Source organism: Salmo salar, chromosome ssa07, assembly GCF_905237065.1.
Source record: "Salmo salar chromosome ssa07, Ssal_v3.1, whole genome shotgun sequence".
NCBI lineage: Eukaryota > Metazoa > Chordata > Actinopteri > Salmoniformes > Salmonidae > Salmo > Salmo salar.
This window is the reverse complement of record NC_059448.1, coordinates 43,178,323-43,198,587: the sequence shown is the minus strand read 5'-3', so window position 1 is coordinate 43,198,587 and position 20,265 is coordinate 43,178,323. Positions and strand designations below refer to the sequence as shown.

The 20,265-nt window shown below is 44.4% G+C and overlaps 3 protein-coding genes across 5 annotated transcripts; 1 reads left to right on the top strand and 2 right to left on the bottom strand.

Moving 5' to 3' along the window:
- Positions 1-938: 938 nt before the first annotated feature.
- On the bottom strand, positions 939-11,084 carry LOC106609280 (coiled-coil domain-containing protein 3). The gene is made up of 3 exons (XM_014207909.2): positions 8,967-11,084; positions 8,445-8,619; positions 939-1,724 (listed from the first exon to the last, which is right to left on the bottom strand). Exons 1-3 carry the CDS (start codon positions 9,359-9,361, stop codon positions 1,416-1,418), a joined length of 879 nt encoding a protein of 292 aa, XP_014063384.1. The 5' UTR covers positions 9,362-11,084; the 3' UTR covers positions 939-1,415.
- Positions 11,084-19,503, top strand: optn (optineurin). Of its 3 annotated transcripts, none has more exon segments than NM_001140289.1 (13): positions 11,084-11,377; positions 12,717-12,862; positions 13,048-13,253; positions 13,508-13,666; positions 13,778-13,950; positions 14,019-14,193; positions 14,783-14,898; positions 15,011-15,160; positions 15,396-15,480; positions 15,615-15,767; positions 18,053-18,195; positions 18,299-18,390; positions 18,599-19,503. In NM_001140289.1, coding segments are annotated over 12 exon segments (1,716 nt in total). In that variant the 5' UTR covers positions 11,084-11,377; positions 12,717-12,720; the 3' UTR covers positions 18,721-19,503.
- LOC106609283 (hemagglutinin/amebocyte aggregation factor-like) lies at positions 16,016-20,235 on the bottom strand. The gene is made up of 6 exons (XM_014207917.2): positions 19,696-20,235; positions 17,524-17,602; positions 17,203-17,281; positions 16,741-16,929; positions 16,353-16,505; positions 16,016-16,258 (listed from the first exon to the last, which is right to left on the bottom strand). The coding sequence occupies exons 1-6, from the start codon at positions 19,846-19,848 to the stop codon at positions 16,210-16,212; spliced, it is 702 nt and encodes a 233-aa protein (XP_014063392.2). The 5' UTR covers positions 19,849-20,235; the 3' UTR covers positions 16,016-16,209.
- Between the last annotated feature and the right edge of the window lie 30 nt (positions 20,236-20,265).

The following is a 20,265-nucleotide window of genomic DNA, read 5'->3' as shown; positions in this document are numbered from 1 at the left end:
GGGGATAGTTGAGAGGTTTTGGGTTCCCTGATCCTTTTGCCTTTTAAAGTGTTTCCCTCTCTCTCCTCTGTGCCCAGCTACACAGCCCCCTCATCCCTCCCACTCTCTCCTATTTAGGCTCCATAGGTGGCCTACAATCGATGGGATATACTGAAACGGCAGCCAGAACGATCTTTCTCTCTTCCTTCGTTCTCCATCATCACGTCTTGCTTTTTCCCCTCCTCATCCTTTTCCTCATTCTTCTGTCCCTTTCCTCATCTCTAGCTTCTAGAAAATGGCAGGCAGCGGGTCCATCTAATTAACTGTAGATGGATCTGAGCTGGTATGTAGGTAACGGTATGTGAAACGTATTTCTCTCCGTTAATCAATTTCGCTCGTCACTCTCTCCTCTCCATATTCTCTATCTCGGATGTATTGGTGATTTTTCTCAGGGCCAATCCAGAGACTGATAGAGCGTCTCCCTCTCTCCTGCCCAGAAAAGCACACAAGCACATTCCGTTCTGCTCTGTGTCCCTAGCATAGACTGACAGACTATAGAAGAGTGGAGTGTGTGTGTGTGTGTTGTCCCCTACAGTTGCAGGTATTTGTTTTCCTGTGCTTATAGACCCAGATGAAGGTTGAGGCTGTAGGGGTCTTCATGATGAGGTTCAAGTCTTAGGACACGAACTCCAGCAAAAGGGGAGGGCAGTGAAGACTGTGTGTGTGTGTGTGTGTCTCTGTGGGGGTGGCACATCTGGCTTTATCCCGCAGTGCCTGGAGGAGTGAGGGAAACCCATTAGGAGCCCGTAACAGCAACCCACAACTCTCTCTCTTTCTCATCCTCCACTCTTTTCTTTACCTCTCTCTTTTTTACCAAGAATGGAATTTCAGTTGGTGTGTTTAGTTTGTTTGGCCAAAAACAACAGATTGTGTAATCTGGAAATAAAACACCCCAAGGGTTAGTAATCATGATTAGAGTTTATATGCAGCTTCAGTAATACATTCATATATAATAATCCCAATGCCTCATGGTCATTCTCTTTGGTGGTGTTGACACTAGGACACATGGAACAAATGCCCACAGACACACCTACCAGAAAGTAACCTCACTTTCTTCATTCACTCATCATATACTCATTCTAAGTTAATTTCATCTGTCTATCCATCAGCTGTATGACAGTGCTGTTTATTAATAGGAGCTATACACTATCTCTCTCCCTCTCATTCTCTCGAGTCATTCACTAATACAAATTCCCTCTGCTATCCGAGGGCTACTGGATGCCCTCTCTATGTAATGTGTGTAGGAACTACAGTATATATGGCTGAATATGTCACTAAATGAGTATTGTGTGTGTGTGGATGCATGCGTGCGTGCCTGTGAACAACAGGAATTAGAGAGACTGCCCAGCAGTCTTTAACAACATCCAGTCCTGAGACTAAAGCGGTGTGTGTGGCGTGTGGTGTAACACAGCCTCCTGGTATCTGTTGGGCGTAGCCTCCTGTGTGATTGTATTGAGGTGGTGCCCAGCCCGTCTCTCCGCTGACCTCAGCCTCTCCTCCAGCCCTTGCCTCTCCTGCTCCGCCCGGCGCTGGCTCTTCCTGGCGTTCCGGAGGGAGCGCTTCACCTTCCGGACGCGCTCCTTCAGCTGCCTGTTCCTCCTCTCCAGCTGGCCCAGGCGCTCCTGCTGCTTCCTGCTCTTCTCCTCCTCCTCGAACAGAGCCCCCTGCACCGAGGAGCACAGGAGCTGGAGGGGAGGGGAGGAGGAGGGAGAGAGAGAGAGGTGAAGGAGAGCGAGAGAGAGAGAGAGGTGAAGGAGAGCGAGAGAGAGAGAGAGAGAGAGAGAGAAATTAAGTCAACATTGGATTGGAATATCTATTAGCAGAAGTGTCATTCACCTAATCATTTTAATGGGGTGCACTAACTGGTGAACCTTTTAATGTACAACACGATGATACTTGTGTCCCGCCATTTTCAAAGGGCATGACACTCAATTTGTGAGATCAGTGTCTGAATATTTATCTGAGCATAGTGCAACAGGGAAGTTGACCTGAGGGTCTTCTGTAAACATGGGGCAGAATACAGCATGCCAGTTAGTATGTTGTCGGTTGGCATCAGGAGGAGAGCGTGAGAGCCCCAGTGACATCATTTTCCCATCAATGTGTGTTCCTTTTGTTCGTTTAACTCAACCGCCTTAGTTACTTCTCCTTGGCTGGTGCTTTTCTTCTCCTGAGGGTTTCTGACAGACCTGACGCTCTGTGTGTGTGTGTGCACGCGTGTGTGTGTGCATGCATGTGTGTGCGCACGCGTGTGTGTGCGTGTTACATGCTCAGGGTTGATGAACACAGGGGTTGTGTGAGAGACCACAGGGAGTAGGGGCCCTGACTCTTTAATGGCTCTAAGACCCACTTATCAGGAGTTTGGGTGGAAGAAGCTCTGAGGTACAGTACTGTAGCTAGTCCAGCTAGTCCCGCCCCCTCCAGTGAGTCAAGGTGCAAGCCTCTGTCGAATATAGTACCCCATCATCTCTCCCGGAGTTATGACGGTTCTGAGGGGCCACAATTTTCCAGCTCATTGGAGGGGGCGAGACCTCACTGTGGGGTTTCCCCTCCTAATGCTACGTTAGGCTTCAGGTCGGCATTGCGGAGGGCCCCGGGCCCCTAATATATCCCCAGAGGGTTGTGTTGACATGTGTTTTTGTACAATGGCTAGCTCTCAAAACATTCTGCCCTAACAAGCATCCCATCTCCCTTTAAAACAAAAGTGGTACATGGGAGGAAAAACATGATAGTTCAAATAATTGAGCTCTATACTGTAACGCCTAAAGTCCAGTACTAGAGTCCTCACTTCCAGTTCATCTGTTGTATTGTCATCACATGTTAAGGTTGAATACTGACACTTTTGTAGCTTTAATGAGGCTTACACAAGTGTGAGTTATATATTTCGATAGTTACCACTTTGTTACAATATGTAAATAATAATGGTATTAATTGTATATTAGAATGTAATGTTCAAAAATATTCAAGAAACATTGAAATGTGCAGTGTACAAACTTAACATGATGAACTGTAATGACATTTACAAAAAATAACCCTGAAAGACACACCCCTAATAGGCCACACCTCCTGAAAATAACCTATGAATTACATAAAAAAATTACCCAGCTGCTGGGTCAACCCAGCACAAAAGTGAATAAAAACCCAACGGATGGTTAAATGAACCCATGTTTGGGTAATCCAAACAACCCAACATGTTGGGTTATTCACACGCCCCAACTGGCTGGGTAAAGATAACCCAGCATATGTTCAATATTTACCCAGCGCTGGGTTACCAAATAACCCAAATTGGGTTGTTTTTAACACAGTGTAGTGATAGTTTACCCCAGAAAAACAACCACCCAATCAATGTTCCCTCATATTTTTGGGGGCACTGAGCAAATTTTAGGTTTTGTGAGCAGAAACTTGAACGTTGTGAAAATGTTGTGCAACTTCCGCCGCGCATCTACAGTGAACATTGAGGATGTACCCTTACAGTTTTAGACAGTAGCCAATAGGTATCCAACTAAACCAATGGAGCAAATCCCGTAACATTTTCACATGGAAAAGCTTTTCATTTCTATGATATAGCCTACAGTAGCTTAATATGTGGTGTTCAATGCAGGCCTACAATGAGTTAAAAAAATAGTTTTTACATTATGAAGGTTGACATGAATTAATTATTTTTTTACTCGGTCTCTAACTCAAAATCCAAAAGGCACTCGCACATCTGAACTATGTTTTTTGCATGTGCATGGTAACAGTTGAATAACATGAGAAAAAAAACAAGAAACTCGCACACTGCTCTTGCTGGTATCACTGCTCGTTATTAAGCTTCATATATCGGACTCAAGGCCTTCGTCAGAGCTTTGTGAGTGTTTTTAATTTGCACCCTTATGTAGACATAGCTCCAACCACATCCGTTCAATGCATCGAATGTGGTTGGAGTCTCAGGGAAAATATGTGTTACCAAATATAACAATGTGCATTTCATAAGTCTTCCAATAAAGTGTGTACATAAAACGTATTAAACGTCTGTAAAACTACAATGAGGACATCAACCTATCAAGTAAGTTTTCATGTTTATCTTCCCTCGACTCTGACGAAGGCCTTCAGGTCGATACGTAAAGCGTAATAAAGAGCAGTGATAGTAACAAGAGAAGTGTGCGTTTTTATTTTTTTCTCTACTTGGTCTGTAACACCATGGGCCAAATAGGTGGCTGTAGATTGCATTGTATGCTGCAAGAAACATCTTTACAAAATAAAAGGCATTATTATTACCATACAGAGAATTAGACAATGTCGGCTAACCCTCTGCATACCGGCTTATTTGTATAGTCAAGCCTGTGTCAAAATGCAACACTGCCCCTTTTATTAAGACAAACTTTTACCGACTCGCTTTTCAAAGACCGCTTGAAATGTAGCCTATACGTTTTGTGCTCTTGTAGGAAGCAGTACCTCCCCATTGCTGACCTATACTTATCTATAACTGGACTAATATCTCGCGAACTAGCAAAGAATATCAACAAATGTGAACACCGCGGCTCTGCGCTCTGATCAGAGCTGATCGCTCATGGGCTACCCCTGCCAGTAGAATTCTACTCCGTTGCGCTCTGGCTCTGCCTACAAGAAGATAAGACTCAATCTTGCAAAGTTAGATTTGTTTTGGTTTGTTGCATTGAAAATGGGCTGATATAATGTTGATTCGATCACAGAAAAAACATTGATCTATATAGTGCAAACTCATGGGTGATCTCAGTGAAGTTCAACCACTTGCTTTTCTGTGCAGCCTGGCATTTCTTCTGTGTGGCAGTCCTGGAGGAGGTGCGCTGCCACGCACATGGCAGTTTGATGGGACATTGCACCCAATTCAGGGACCTGGTAGTCTGCCTGAAACCAAACTCAAAGTCTTTCTGACTTCAGAGTCTGGAAAGTCTGTTTTGATGTTGTCGGCAAGACCTGTCGATAATGAAGGGAGCTGTGTTTTTTGACTGATTGGTTCTCCTACTCAAACACCCACAGGGACAGCGCCGCCCCCTTCCAATACAACTGTTGGATTTTCAAATCTAAACAAGGAGAGGTCTCAACCCCCTCGGGGAAATAAACAAAGCTCATTTTTTTGGGGGTGCTAATATTGCACCAACAAACGGACTCCTGTCCAGACCAGTGTGTCGCGGCTCTCCCTCGCTGTCTACCACATTAGTCACGGGCTAGGGACCTGGTACTTTGGGACATTATCCAAAGCTAATTCCCAACCATGCATCCATCTATCTATCTATCCCCAGAACCACCTGTCAAATCATCTGGGTGTTACCTGCCTGCTGTGGAGGATCATCTGTGTAAACACCACTTAGAGAAACAGGCACACCCGCACACAGAAAGACACGTACACCAAGCAACACACAAACCCATTACTACACATAGCAGTCTACCCTCTGACCTGAACTAAGGTCCTCCTTCTTACAGCCTCTGAGCAGCTGTAAAACCTTAATCTAAACACCGTCTGTGTGTGTGAGTAATCCGACTATTTGTGTGTGTGTGTGTTTGTGTGTGACAATGTGCAACAAGATCCCACTGTTTTACCAATTTGACTTCAGATTTTGACGTTTGTTCCCATTTCTCCTAACATAACATTTAGAAATGTATCCAAAAGTCAAATTTCGGTGGTTAAGTTTGGGATAGGGTTACAGTTACAACAGAAACAATGACAGTTAAATTAGGCATTCATTCCAAATGGTTAGATTAATTAAGGGTTAAGGTTTGCACTGGGATTGAACACACGACCCTTGGAGCCAGAGCGGCGCTGACATGGTAACGGTGCTCACCATTGCCCCTAGTGGAAGGTTTTTAAGCCCTCTTCCGACTTCCTGGCTACCTGGACGGAGGTCAAATTTCGCCTTGGATCTTGGTTGGTATGTATGCATGCAGGTCTGCTCGAGTTACAGTGTGGCAGCCACAGTATGGAGCATACACTGTCCTTCTGTTTGGCAGAGTACACACTGTGAATACTCCACTGAGTGCATGTATGGGGGAGGTGGGGGGGAAGGGGGTCTAATTTGAGATTTCCATGCCCTAGGGAAGAAGGCTAGGGTGCATTAGATGACAAAGTATTTACCCTTGCTGTGACTGAATTCAACTAAATGAAACATTGAAAGGGGTAAGAAAGGGAGGGATATCGCATTATTATTACTACAGTTCTTGGACGTCAGGTAGGACTGACTGAGAGCTGACTCACAGAACACACTGTTATGAAGATGCTTAGAGGTGATCCTGCATTTAGGCTGGAGAAGCATTGCGAGACGGGACATTTGTTCATATGAGAGACCCAGATCTGTCCCCCATCTAACTATACCGCCAGTCTCTTTATCTCTCCCTCCCTTTCTTTTCTCTCCCCAATATGTCTATCTTTTCCTCCCTCCTCTCTCTTACCGGTCTCTATTTATCTCTCATTTGTCAACCCCTGCAGGCTTTTCTCTACAATAAAGGAGAGGAAGTCTTAAGAGAGAACGCTGAGAGAAGGAATTCTGAGGACAAAGTCTCCGTGGATTCGTTTTGGCGCTCCAGAACCGCTCTGGAGTGCATAAGAATGGGTTTAATCGAGTGCTAATTGGGGGTTTGGGTGTAAGTGGAGGCGCTCTCGCCTTACCTTCCCATCCAGCTTCCCAGCCTGCATGGAACGTCCATCTGCAACCTCAGCGTTCCCACAGGAAAACATCCTAGCCTCTCCCAGCCAATCCCTAACTAACCACCTCCATCTGTCCAACACATCACTGAAGAGAGCCTCAAGCACATGTTAACCTCTACACCTGTGTGTGTGTGTGTGTGTGTGTGTGTGTGTGTGTGTGTGTGCAGTGATGTAGTGGTAATAAAATAGGTGGGTAAACTCTGATCGCCGGTCGTCGTGAAAAAAGTAACACTCCTTATACTTTCAATGCATTTTCCAGCAAAAAGTGGGTAAACTGCATTCAGTTGCGTTTACCCTCCACTACACCACTGTGTGTGTGTGAGCTGTGGTTCCATTGATCGGTTCCCACAGGGTTTGTAGGATCATTTTTAAGCCTGTTTTTCTCCTATTAACTTTGTCTATATTTCCATAGCGTAAACTCTCACAACACACACATCTGCTCCTCCACATGGACACACCCCCCTCCTAAGGTTGCGACCCCTGCATGTCAGTACCTGGGCTCACGCCACGTAGTGTCTTTAACCCCTAACCTCTCAACCCGTTAACCCATCAGAAACCCGACACCCTGCGTGTCACAAGTCTTCGGTCAACGTATTACAGGCTCTCTGGGATAGAGACAGGAAGAGGAGAAGACCTGACCACTGTACCTCTGAGGTTTCACATGGCATCATCCCTCCTCTCCGTTCCATTTCAGTGTCTGCAGCTCTGAAAACAATGGGTACGTAGGTGTAAGCCATATACATGGTCAAGCGAAGCTTCTAGCATGTTCGCAACACCTATCCAGTCCTTTCAGGTCTACAGATCTGTGAACACCCGAAGGGGTATGACTGTGAGCATGTGACCAGGTCGGCGAGAGTCTTTGGTCCAGTGAACCTTGGGAATGGCTGTATTGTCTTGACCTCAGTAGACATTAATATCATGCCGAGGGAATCAGAGGAGACAGGAGGTCACATGACTTAATCAATGACTGCTTTGATCTCAGAGTCAGGTTAAATTCTAGTTAAGCAGCGTGACCTAGACACACACAAACACACGGTTAACTGGGTGGGCAGTCTGTGTGTTGGTGCGGTCTCTGTGTCTGATTCTTAAATTGTGTGTGGGGGGGGGGGTTCTTTCACTGTGTCTCTATAGCTAAGGAGACACGTCAATACATCTCACACAACAGAGTACTGTCTGAGGATGATGGTGGCTCAGAGGTGAAGGTCTGACTGTGTGTGTCTGTGTGTTACTCCGTGAAGGTCAGTGAGATGATTGCTGCAGATGTACACACATCTGGAGAGAGGGGAGCTACATGTGAGCACCTGCTGTATCCAGGGGCAACAAGGTTGTAAAGCATAGAGTTTAATATGTCTTAGTTACAACCCTACTCTGCTACACATCTGTATGTGTGTGTGTGTGTGTGTGTGTGTGTGTGTGTGTGTGTGGTAGGTGTGTGCCAGCATGCATGTCGTTTTACAAGCAGGTAGAACTTACATTTCCAGCTGTTCAGGCCCAGAGGACCCTACCCTGCCTTCTCATTTCTCTCTTCCTGCCCTTTCTCTTGTTAGCTCTATTCATCTCCCTTCTTTATCTCTCTCTGCATCTTTCTTTTTCGCCCACTCCATTCATCTACCTTTTTCCCTATTTTTCTCCCTTTCTCCCTCTCAAACCCATATTCCCCTCCATCTACCTTTCTCTCCCTCCCCCTCTCTCTCTTTGCGCCCCCCCCCCATTATGTACAGTGCATGCAGTGTGTTGAGCAGCCTACCCTGCTGTCCTCCTGGGGGTCCCACTCTGGGGAGAAGGTCTGGAGGGGTTGGCCGTGGGAGCAGTTGGAGAACTGGAACAGGCTGGAGAACGTACGGCGGTTCTCTACGGTGTCTGGGAAGATAGCGTCCTGGAAGTTGACCCCGTGGGGCAGGATGTTGTAGTTCTCATCCATCCTGTAGGAGGTAAACCAACTAACACTGTGAGTGACTGGGTGCATGCTTCCTTTAGGGTCAAAACGTGACCCCTAAAGGGGCTCAAGTCTGTATTATATCACCTAGTGCATTGAGAAAGGAGAGGATAGAGGAGCTAAATATCGTAGGCCTATATGTTGTAAAGTCTATGTCATGTTTTTGTGTGTGTTTATGATGCATCACACTCTTTTAAATGTATTAGTGATTCTGTGCGATGTACACAGGTTCCCGGTCACCAGGTCATCCTGACTCGCCAGGTCATCTCTGACTCATCCTGACTCGCCAGGTCATCCTGACTCATCCTGACTCGCCAGGTCATCCTGACTCACCGGAGGAAGAAGATATAGGAGTAGTTCTCCATCACGGTGTGAGACTGGCATGACAGGTACCCCAGCCCTGTCAGGTTGAGGCGCGAGCCCGCCGGCACCTCCAGCATGCTGCCCCAAGCCTGGTCACACATGAGCTCCACCTCTGCAGAGTAGAGTAACCCTTCCTCTGCGCCCTCATAACCATACAGAGAGTTGTAGATGCCCTCTGCCCCGCCATACTCCTCCCGGTGAATTGCCAACACCTTGGCATACACAATGATCTCCGCCAGTTCCGCACGGCAGCTCTCACTCAGTGGACGCCACTCGGTGGGCAGTTGGCACCCGTACGCAACGCTCGCCATGTAGCCAAGAGCGAGAAGCAAGGGGGCAAAGGTCGTCATGTCTGGTGTGCACATAATTCCTGTCTTTCACTTTGGGTACTCCTGTTATTCGTTTCTCCTCTCTGGCACAAATCCGATAAAAAAAAATATGCAAATAAATCCCCCAAAAATGTGTACAATAAAAGTTCCTTTATATCCAGTGATAGGGGCATATAATAACGGCGCTGTGATCGTACAGTTGAATTATAGTCCGTTAAAATTTAGTTGGTTCCAGTAAAAAGTTGGATGAAAACTATTTGACAGATCACACACAGAGAGAAACAGACCTGCTCCCAGCGTTTAATCTGAGTCCATTTGAGCATTGGAGTCGGTTTGTCATTCCGTTAAAGACAGAGAGCTTCAAGTATATCCACAGACAGATAATCCAATGTTATGACCCAGTGTTTAAATGCGCATTTTTTGAGCCCGATGCAGCGCAAGTCCAGTCCCATTCAAAGACATTCCAGAAGGCTCCTCAAAGCACCTTCATTCTCAAAGATCTCTCCGACCAATGAGACTGCACCAAAGTTTACACAGCCAATCATTGAACCGTCCCTGTTTTACTACAAAAACGTTTTAATAGGCTTATTACAGAAATATTTTGGAGGAATGCAGGCATGCGCGCAAACCTCGCATTCTGTTACTTTTGTTGATGTTGCTTATTTATTTTTTTGACACGTCAAGCATTGTGTGCTTTCTTAGGCAAATCAAATTACATTTTCAGTTTAGTAATTTAGCAGACGCTCTTATCCAGAGCGGCTCACAGTAGTGAATGCATACATTTCATAACATTTGTTTTTTTTCGTACTGGTCCCCCGTGGGAATCGCACCCACAACCCTGGCGTTGCAAACACCATGCTCTACCAACTGAGCCACATGGGACCAATGAATGTAGTCTTGTCTATATTGTGCATTATAAAGTCTTTGTTAAGGAGCAGTGGGCATGCTTGCTTGTCCAAATATGTGTAAGCATTTATTAGTACGATAATATGTGATTGTTAATAAATAGCCCATGATATAATGTAGGCCTAGTTTTTAATATCCTATGGCGATACATACATACCCAGAGTATTCTGGTGGGAGGAGCTATAGGACGGGCTCATTGAAATGGCTGGAATGGAATTTATTGAACGGAGTCAAACATGTGGTTTCCATACGTTTGATACGTTCCATTGATTCCCTTCCAGCCATACAATGAGCTCGTCCTCCTATAGCGCCTCCCACCAGCCTCCTCTGACTTACATTTCATATGGCTGAACAACTGCCTACACGAGACGAGAGCCTACTTTGCTGCAGGGATATTCCATGCACTTTTTTCTCCAAGTGAATGCTGCCATCTAGTGGACATTTGAATGACCTGCAAACCAACATTGGTTTGTGGTCCAAGGCAAGCCAATTATACCCCACTGTATTGTTCATTCTTAAGTGCCCATATAGCCTCTCATCCTTCATAGTCATACACTCATTTTACTACTCAGTTTCTATGTTTTTATTTTGATACAGTGCCATAGTACAGTAGGCGGATGGTGGGGAAATTAGGCAAAAGGCTTTCCTATTTGATTAGATTGATGTGAAAATAGTCCGCAATATAGGCTGAATAAATTCTCAATTCTCCAATGAAATTGTTAAATAAATGATTGAGTAGTCGGCTTTCTGATCTCATATGTAATGGGTTTACCAGGCAAATGTCACTCCTTTCCCAAAAGTGCAAGGTCACTCCTTAAGGGAAAACCCGCTGGAATTGCAGTCCATGACGTCACTGGCAGCGGCTCTGTGCGCCAGTTCGAGGGTGTCACTAACGCAGCATATTCACCGATTTGCAAAATATATAGATGCGTCTACGGCGTTTGAAGGCAAACCAGCGTAAAATCATCTATTTGATTATTACCGAAGCGTGATACAATATTTACACACCCTTTATTGTGACGGGACGTGACGTTAAGACAAGGAAATGCTGTAAACCAATAACAAGTCCGAAGAAAAACGAAACAGAACTGTTTTGATCTTCAACAAGAAGTATCCGAGTTCTTTCAAGGTGTATTTGAATCACTTGTGAGTATTGAAATTGCGATTAATTTGTTAGGCCTAGGTGTAATGTGACGCACTAACAGTTTAGGAAGTATGATTTCGTTCTCACCTTGTTTTTACCCAAGCTAACTAAAGAAGCTGTCAAATACGGTACATTGTTTTATCGTTGAAGGTAGGTAGAATTTTAAATGAGGAAGAGAAAGGGGGGCAGCCTTGACAGCTGTCAGTCAACCCATGTTCTGAGTCGGAAGTGGAGCCTTTTTTGATGTGTTACGTTATTTTAGACTATTTGGGGGTTAGCCCCGACTGGGACTGAACCACCGGTCCAGCGAAAGCCAACACCTTATGACGCGTTCAAACAAACTGGAAAATCGTCCGAGTTAAATGCGTTCATAACAACTGGGAATTAGGAGAGAAAAAAAACGAGGTCGGACTTGAAAGTGTTTTGAACGGTCATCCAACTCGGAATTCCAAGTTGGGAACTCGGGCCTCTTTCTAGAGCGCCGACTTCCTGAACCTTAAGATCACTGACGTCATGATTCGACCTCGTTTTTCCCCTAGCTCCCAGTCGTCTTGAAAGCGCAATAAACCCAGGGGTGTCAAACTCATTCCATAGAGGGCTGCTGGTTTTTAGATCCTCCTTTCAATGTGTCCAATTAAGACCAACAACCAAGTGAGGGGAGTTCCTAACTAATCAGTGACCTAAATTTAGTAATCAAGTACAAGGGAGGAGTGAAAACAAGCAGACAATTAGCCCTCCATGGAATGAGTTTGACACACAACCTTTACAGTTAACCAGTGTTTCGCAAACCCGGTCCTCGGAACCCAAAGGGGTGCACGTTTTGGTTTTTGCCCAAAGCTTGATGATTAGTTGATTATTTGAATCAGTTGTGTAGTGCTGGGGCAGAAATTAAAACGTGCACTGAATTTGGGAAACACTGAGTTACACCAAGAGGTCTGAACCTCATGAGGAGTTCGCTAGGTGTTGCTTTAAGGTCACTACAATATACAATCAGTCACAGACCTGTGGAGGTTTATTAAATGACATGAAAAGTGGCCAGCACACTCAGGCAGGCTGCTGAGCTTCCTACCACGTGACAGCTGCTGATAAGATTATTCAATAATGGATATTGCCCAGTGTACATGAGTCAGTGTGCAATAGTATTCCTTCACGCCTCTAACGAGGCATGTGGTGTTTGTTGTTTTGATGCATGCAGATCTAGAGAATATATAACATTTGATTGTCCTTGCACGGGGCTTCCCTAGAATCAGAATCCCTACTCTCATTCTAGTGTCTGAGAATCTATAGTCTGAGAATGTATTGTCCACTTGCATGTCTCCACACCGCCTCACCTTGCTGTAGAGTGATGGCGTCCAGCTCCCCCATGGTGAACGGGGACATCTCCCGGGGTCCTAGCTCCCACCCCGGCCACAGCCCCACCACAGGCACCCTGGAGGAAACGCTGCAGCAGATGAACCGCCTCATCCAGGAGAACCGAGACCTGAAGGGTGAGGCATGGAGAAGGGACCAGAATGTTGTTCAGCCTTAAAGCTCATTGAGAATCTACTGTATGGGGCAGGGACATTAGGATGTTAGGGCATATGAGGTTCTGATTGTCTTGCATTGGCTGATTTTGTGTGTGTGTGTGTGTGTGTTCTACAGTAATGTACTCTCTGTGTATCTTCCCCTGTAGAGGCGCTGAAGCAAACCAACATGTCAATGAAGGAGCGCTTCGAGGGTCTGTCTGTGTGGAGGGAGAAGCAGAGGGAGGAGAAGGAGTTCCTGGAGGGGAGGCTGGATGAGGCGCGCGGCCGTATGGAGGCCCTCTCCTCACACAACCAGGAGCTCAGCATGAAGGTGGAGGAGCTGGAGGGAGGAGAAGGAGAGGGGAAGGGACAGGTGAGAGGGCGAGAAAGGGAATGCTAATGTTCACAAGGTTACTCTGGCTAGACCACACATTCGGCTTATTAAGTGAGAAGTTAATGTATGGAGGATGGATGATTGTCTGTAGATTAAGCTACATTTTATATAACAAAACAAGAGGCTTGGAAAAGAAAGATGGTGTTTTTTTTATATATATAGTAGGATATGGATAGATAGATAGTTAAACTGCTAGGCAGACTGTTTTGTCTTATCTGTGCTGTCACCTCCAGGCCGAGACAGCCAATCAGAATGCAGAACTGGAGGCGCTGCGTGCCCAACTGTTGCGTCTGCAGGCAGAGAAGAATGACCTGGTGGCCATGAACTCTGAACTCCAGCTCAAGACAGGTCAGGGGTCAGAGGATGACTCCTTCATAGAGATCAGGTTTGCTGTGAGTAACACTCACTCACAATATGAATGGATGGAGTGAGTAAGGGTGTGTGTCCTGACTTTAGCGTGTGTGTCCTGACTTTAGCGTGTGTGTGTGTGTGTGTGTGTGTAGAAAGAGGATGCTGGAAAGGAGCTGTATCATAATGAAAGGGACCCCAGGTATGACATGAGTGTATCCAGGCAGGAGTCTGAGGAGCTGACTGTCAGCCAGCTGCTCCAGTCCCTGAGGAAGGAGACCCAGAGGGTGGAGAGGCTACAAATGGAGCTCCAGGCTACCAGATCCAGGTAGGCCGCATTTCTGCCTGGGCTTATGTTTGGGTGGAACCAAAGACTGATGTTCCTATGTCTTTCAGAATCACAGAGCTGGAGGAGAAAGAAACTAACACGGAGAGCTCCACACAGACCTCACTACTGCCAGAGGTGCTTTCCCCAGCACTAGCCACCACAGCATGTGGTACTGAGCCAGAACCAGTGGAGGAGCCCAAACAGAACTCTGGGAAGGAGAAGGTAGATACACAGATAAGATGGGTAAGAGCTTGTCTCTCACCCTGTTAAGAACAGGGAAGTTATTGAAATTGTAATGTATTAATGTACAGTATGTAATAGGGATTTTCCAGGTGATTTAAAATAAGCTGCAGATAAAGTAAATCAATGTGGTTTAATACAAGTTGCTACAGGGAGACACCTCCAGCAGAGAAGCAGGCCCTTATAGTCTCATCTCACAGCACCAATGTTCTGTAAACACCCGCTGAGAGGCTTGTAGGAAGTCACATCATCAGCTGCTACAGAATCAGTGTCCCAGAATACAATAACAATCAGTGTCCTCGGTCCTTGTACCGCCAGTCTTGCATCAATCACTATCAGATAAGAACAATCCATAACATTCAGTATCAAGTCTAGTGACCATCAATCAGTACATAAATGAGTGTCCTACATTTTTTTTTTAAACTGGAAATCATGTGTAATACAGGAAGAGAAATCACAAATATGCTAAGCGTTGTGTTAATTACTCTTAACTGAATATTAACTTTATTAAATGGCCCCATTACAATGTCCTGACCCTTAGCTTCTCGATCAGAACTGTCAGTTTGTTGGACTGTTGTCTGTTATGTGTCAGGCTGCGTCAAAGGTGGAGAATCTGAAGGCTCAGATGATGACCCTGTTTAATGAGCTACAGCAGGCTCAGAGCAAACTGGGCGAGGCAGAGGGCATGAAGAAGAACCTGCAGGACAGGTGAGAGAGATGGAGAGAGGGAGAGCTACATAGACAATGAAAACATGTAAACTATGCTAACCTTTGCTCATTCCCTTTCGCTTTGCCTCTATCTCTGTATTTCTCTGTGTAGATGTAGGGATGTGGAGCAGGAGGTGGTGACTCTGACAGCCCAGCTGGTAGAGAAGCAGGAGGTACAGAGTGAGAATGACAGACTGAAGCTGCAGGTGGACAGCATGAAGGCCCAGAGCCAGCTAGAGCAGAGGAAGGCTGGAGAGGAGAGGTGGGACAACAGTAAAGCATGCACGCACAGACACACACACACTCTCACTCAGACATATGGCTACTCCCTCTGACACTGTTGGGCATTGGGCCATTCCCTAGGGTGGGGTCTTGGGACAGAAATTCCCTGCTCCTCTTTTGACCCCCCCCCACCAGTTTCCACTGGTCAATGCCATGAGTTTCTATATCTAAATACTCCTTAGTCACCATGAGTCAGTTGCCCCTCCCCTCCTCAGGACTAACCTGACCCAGCTGAAGGATGCCTACACCAAGCTATTTGAGGACTACAACGAGTTGAAGCAAGAGAGCAAGAACAGAGAGGTGACCACACTACTTAGCCTCTGTTAAACAGAAATCAGTCTAGTTTGGCACTTTGCACTGTTTTGTCCTTTGTCAAAATGGTATGGCATGGTGAATGTGATGAATCTGACCGTTGTCCTCTGTGTGGCCTCCAGCCACTGGTCACTAAGGAGGTGGGAGACCTGCAGACCAGACTGGACGCAGCAGAGAAGGCCCTGGCTGCTAAGCAACAGCAGATAGATGTCATGAAGCAGCAGATATATCAGAAGGAGAAGGAGCTGGAGACCATCTCTGTGTTCCAGGCTCAGGTAGGTTTTCTGTGTGTGTTCTCCATCTAGTTGTGTGTGTGTCATGTGAATTATTCTGCGTTGAGCTGGAGGTGTGTGTGTTCTCACACTTGGAAAAAGGTTAAACCATTCTTATTTACTTACAGTGAACTCTGTGTGAACATTTGGAGTTGTACAGCATCTCTTAAAAGTGACATTTGAGTGACTGTCAGTGAAGGCAGCTTCTTTGTTAAACCAGTAATTCAATAAAGGCTAAGTACACTTCCAAAAAAGTTTAACACTTTATATTTTCATAAGGTGAAATAGGCGCCGCTGTCTTAAATTTGTATTTTATTTTTTTAAAGTAAGTATACTTTTTGAATATGCATTAATGAATGAAAGAATTAAGTGAAACACAAGAAAGAAGGTAGTAGGCAATCTTAACTCATCAGTTGGGTCAAGAATGCAATAATCAGCCGTAATATCAGCAGTTTGACTTCCGTGTGCAGTACTGGTATCTCCAACGACGGTCTCTGAAAATACACAATACATTTTGAGGTAAACATTCTTGTTGTTGAAACATCGCTCCCCTGACCTACATCACGCGCACACACACATTGTACTCACTCATAATAATCTGAATGGTAGCTTCCGGCCCCAACTAGGTAGTTCAGGCCTGGGACTTGCCAAGAGATGACCTCATCAAAGTAGTTGACGTAGGGGGTCCACTGACAGTCCTGGTTACAGTAGCTGTTGACTCGACAGCAGTAGAACTTCCACCTGTGACACGGTGACGGAAATCATACATGTATAGTATAACACACAGTCAAGATTGTCAAATACTTGTTTTCTTTCAAATACTTCAGAGGCACTTGGTGGAACCAATGGAATAGTCCCAAAAGTACAAATGCTGCTCATATGACACTCCAAGCAGGCTAAATCAACCACTCAAAGTATTTGAAAAAAATGAAATGTACCAATTGAACATAGGATCTGGTAAACGTTGTCTACTCACCTTCTGTCCTCATGGGGGTTGGAATGAAAGCTGTTCACCCCAGTGAGGACATAGTTATTGGGGCATTTGAAGCTGAACTCTTGTTCAAAGTCATTTACATAAGGAGACCAGTGGCACTCAGGCTCTGAGACAAATGTGTCTTTGCACTCAAAGTCCCACACACGGTCTTCATAGAAGTTGTCATGCTGACTGAAATTAGATGCATGACAATGCACATATTAATAGTTGAAATGATTTGAAAACAAAAAAATGCATTGAAGTTTTAATTTGTTGATATGCCCAATATCAACAGTGCAGCGCACCTACTGGTCTATGCAGAACAATGAGATCATTTGGTTTATAATTGGTGATGAAAAGTAAAACGGCACTAATGATTTAGAGTAGACATTTCATTTTGGGAATCTGTGCCGTCATTTTAGAAGATTGATAGTAAGCAGATAAGAGCCTTTGGACTTTTCTCACCTTTTTATGTGGGAGATGGATTGTCTTGAAGGGCAGTTAAAGTGTAAGGGCTGGTCAAATTGGTTTTCCCATCGGAGTTCTGCAACACACAAGCAAGGGAACAACAAACTGAATCCATATACTGTAACACAACATTATGTAAATTGAGTGTACAAAGAGTAATTGTATGGTAATGGTGTATGCACCTCCTAGACATTTTGGTTACTCACTCTTCATGTATGTGGGCTGTAAGACAAATGTATTATTGTTTTCCTGATAACCAGCCTCATACACTAAGTAATGAACACTTAATTCAGCCTACAACTTAAAACAACAGCTTACCTCGCCCGTTGACCAACACTCCAGCAAGAAGCAGAATATAGAAATTGGGTCTGTTCATGTCTTCTTTGAGGAGTGTGATCTCAACAAAACAGCACCAGCAAGGTTAATGCTCCACTTATAGAACTAGACCCAAGCGGTGTCCTTGAGCCATGTACTTGAATAATGTTTGAGCAGGTGTATTGCTGACATCATTCCAAATTAGTTTGCAACATCATTTCTCAGAAACATACATTGTTCATGAACTATCCCTCTTAACTCTTGAGTTATGGTTTATGATCCCCAGGGGCTTGTTGGTTGGTTGTTAGTCCCACAATTATACAACATTTACAAGATCTTTGAATATGAATTTTTATTTGGCTGAAATAAAATGTATAACCAATACACTCCATTCTGTACATGGCATTCACATTTATATCTGTACAATACAACCACACCTTTATAATTATTGACACGTCTAGACAAATGTTGTCTGTCTGATTGTATATGCGTGCGTATAATTTTTAATAATTGTGTGTTATTTGTTGTCCAGGCGGAGGTGTACTCGTCTGACTTCTACGCGGAGCGAGCAGCTCGGGAGAAGATTCACGAGGAGAAAGAACGTCTGTCTGCTCAGCTGGAGTTCGTCAAGAAACAGAACACTCAGCTACAGGACGAGATGGACTCACTGGGCAGGTACGCATCAGGTTATATATTGGTCATGTGATCAGACTGGTCATATTAGGTCACGATCTCGGCCATTTTGGATCCACCGCCTAACTACGACTGGTTTCTGTAGGCAATCTCTGAGTGACATGCAGAGAAGACACATGCCACGTGGAGGCAATCCACATGGGGGTGCTGGTCCACACAACATGCAAGGAGCCAGAGGTACAGGACAGTACCTGGCTTTTAGCAAGGTTCAAGCCAGGGCACATCACATTGTTTTCTGCCAATTAAATGTGATCTTGTATTTATTTGATCAAGAAAGCACTGCTCCTCTCCATCTCACATTATTTACAACAATGATAAATGATGTAATTATGTGTGTGTGTGTGTATATAAAAATACAGTTACCATACCACTGTGTGTCTGATAGGTGGTGATGCCAGGGACTGGCAGCAGCAGGGGAATATACCGGAGCACGTCTGCCCCAAGTGTAACGAGATCCTACCAGACCTGGACAGCCTGCAGATTCACATCATGGACTGCATCATCTGAGCCTTCATCATAGTCATCAGCAACAACAAAGGCAACTGCCGCAGATGCACCATAATCTGATTCTTCCTCTTCTTCGTCATCATCCGATTTATGGCAGAGTAAAATGCCGTCTTTATGCTCTAAAAGGTGTGTTTATTTTGCAGTTCAGGGCTATGTTGCTCTGGTCTATGTTTTAGAACATATAATATAAAATGTGTTCTTACAGTGCACAACTAGACACACTTTTTTTGTTAGGGGGGGAAAAAGATCCTGTGAAATGTATCACGTTTATTATGCAGTTAGGCGATAAATGGAGAACTGGAATTTGTATTTTAAGTTTGGTAACTTTATTTTCTTCTTATTGACAGCTGTCACTTTGTTTCTTGCTAAAGCGTTCGTTTTTAATTGTTTTATTAAATGCTTATTATGGCTTTTCGGGTGGTTCAATTTAATCAAGCTGTAATTCTGTTTCGATGCAGGTTATGAATAGATTACAATTACAGCATAGACATTTCATTTTGAATAATTTGAAAATCTATTGCTTCAACAGAGGGAAGGATGCCTAAGACACTTTAACGTTGTTTTAAAAAAATGTATATTGCACATACATTTTTATCCATCATCGTCATGGTTTGTACATTTATAATTAAACCTATTTACAGCTTATGTAGCCTGCAGGAAGTATGACTATGCAAGGGAGTGTGGAGTGTATTAGCTAACTACTAACTTCTGTATCCAGATGTATTTACAAATGCTGTGATTGTCAAATAATTATGAAAATATGTAATAAAGGTGTTATTGGTACAGTAGGCTGTTTCTGTCTGTGTCGCACACACATCTGATGGCACCTGAAAAAAATGCAACACAGTACCCAACATAGATATAGAACAGAATCTGCTTTATATCAATGGTATAAAGCAGTTCGAGCTGCAACAAACACTCAAACTGGACAGTTTTATTATCTCTTCAGTCAAAGACTCAATCATGGACACTTACTGACAGTTGTGGCTGCTTTGCGTGATGTATTGTTGTCTCTTCCTTCTTGCCCTTTGCTGTTGTCGGTGCCCAATAATGTTTGTACCATGTTGTGCTGCTGCCACGTAGTTGTTGTGTTGCTGCCATGCTATGTTGTTGTCTTTGGTCTCTCATTATGTGTTGTCTCTCTGGTCGTGATGTGTGTTTTGTCCCATATTTTTATTTTTAATCCCAGCCTCCGTCCCCGTAGTAGGCATTTTTGTCTTTTGGTAAACCGTCATTGTAAATACGAATTTGTTCTTAACGAACTTGCCTAGTTAAATACCTTAATATGTTTGTTCAGTCAGTGGAATCCTTGGGACGCAACATACTATAACCTTAACCATAACCCTTACCATTCAACTTCAATATGCTGTTGATCCCGGATCCCTGATAGCACATACCATGTTTGTTGACGTTCACAAACTTTGTTTTTTATATTAGGACAGCGACCGTAGCCTATGTTTAAAGGAGCCATGCCTACTTTAGAGACACCGGTCAATAAAATGATATAATGTATAATTTAAACAAAAAATTAAACTAGGTATACCG

Coding starts and splice junctions, on each gene's coding strand:
- LOC106609283 (XM_014207917.2), bottom strand. CDS start 19,848: ATGAGAGACCAAAGACAACAACATAGCATGGCAGCAACACAACAACTA. Junction 17,603..19,695: donor CAAAGCAGCCACAACTGTCA/GTAAGTGTCCAT, acceptor TGTTTTGTTGAG/ATCACACTCCTCAAAGAAGA. Junction 16,930..17,202: donor TCCATCTCCCACATAAAAAG/GTGAGAAAAGTC, acceptor ATCTAATTTCAG/TCAGCATGACAACTTCTATG.
- LOC106609280 (XM_014207909.2), bottom strand. CDS start 9,361: ATGTGCACACCAGACATGACGACCTTTGCCCCCTTGCTTCTCGCTCTT. Junction 8,620..8,966: donor TCCTATATCTTCTTCCTCCG/GTGAGTCAGGAT, acceptor TACCTCCTACAG/GATGGATGAGAACTACAACA. Junction 1,725..8,444: donor ACCCCCAGGAGGACAGCAGG/GTAGGCTGCTCA, acceptor CCTCCCCTCCAG/CTCCTGTGCTCCTCGGTGCA.
- optn (XM_014207851.2), top strand. CDS start 12,721: ATGGCGTCCAGCTCCCCCATGGTGAACGGGGACATCTCCCGGGGTCCT. Junction 14,173..14,782: donor AGAACTCTGGGAAGGAGAAG/GTAGATACACAG, acceptor GTTATGTGTCAG/GCTGCGTCAAAGGTGGAGAA. Junction 14,899..15,010: donor AAGAAGAACCTGCAGGACAG/GTGAGAGAGATG, acceptor TTCTCTGTGTAG/ATGTAGGGATGTGGAGCAGG.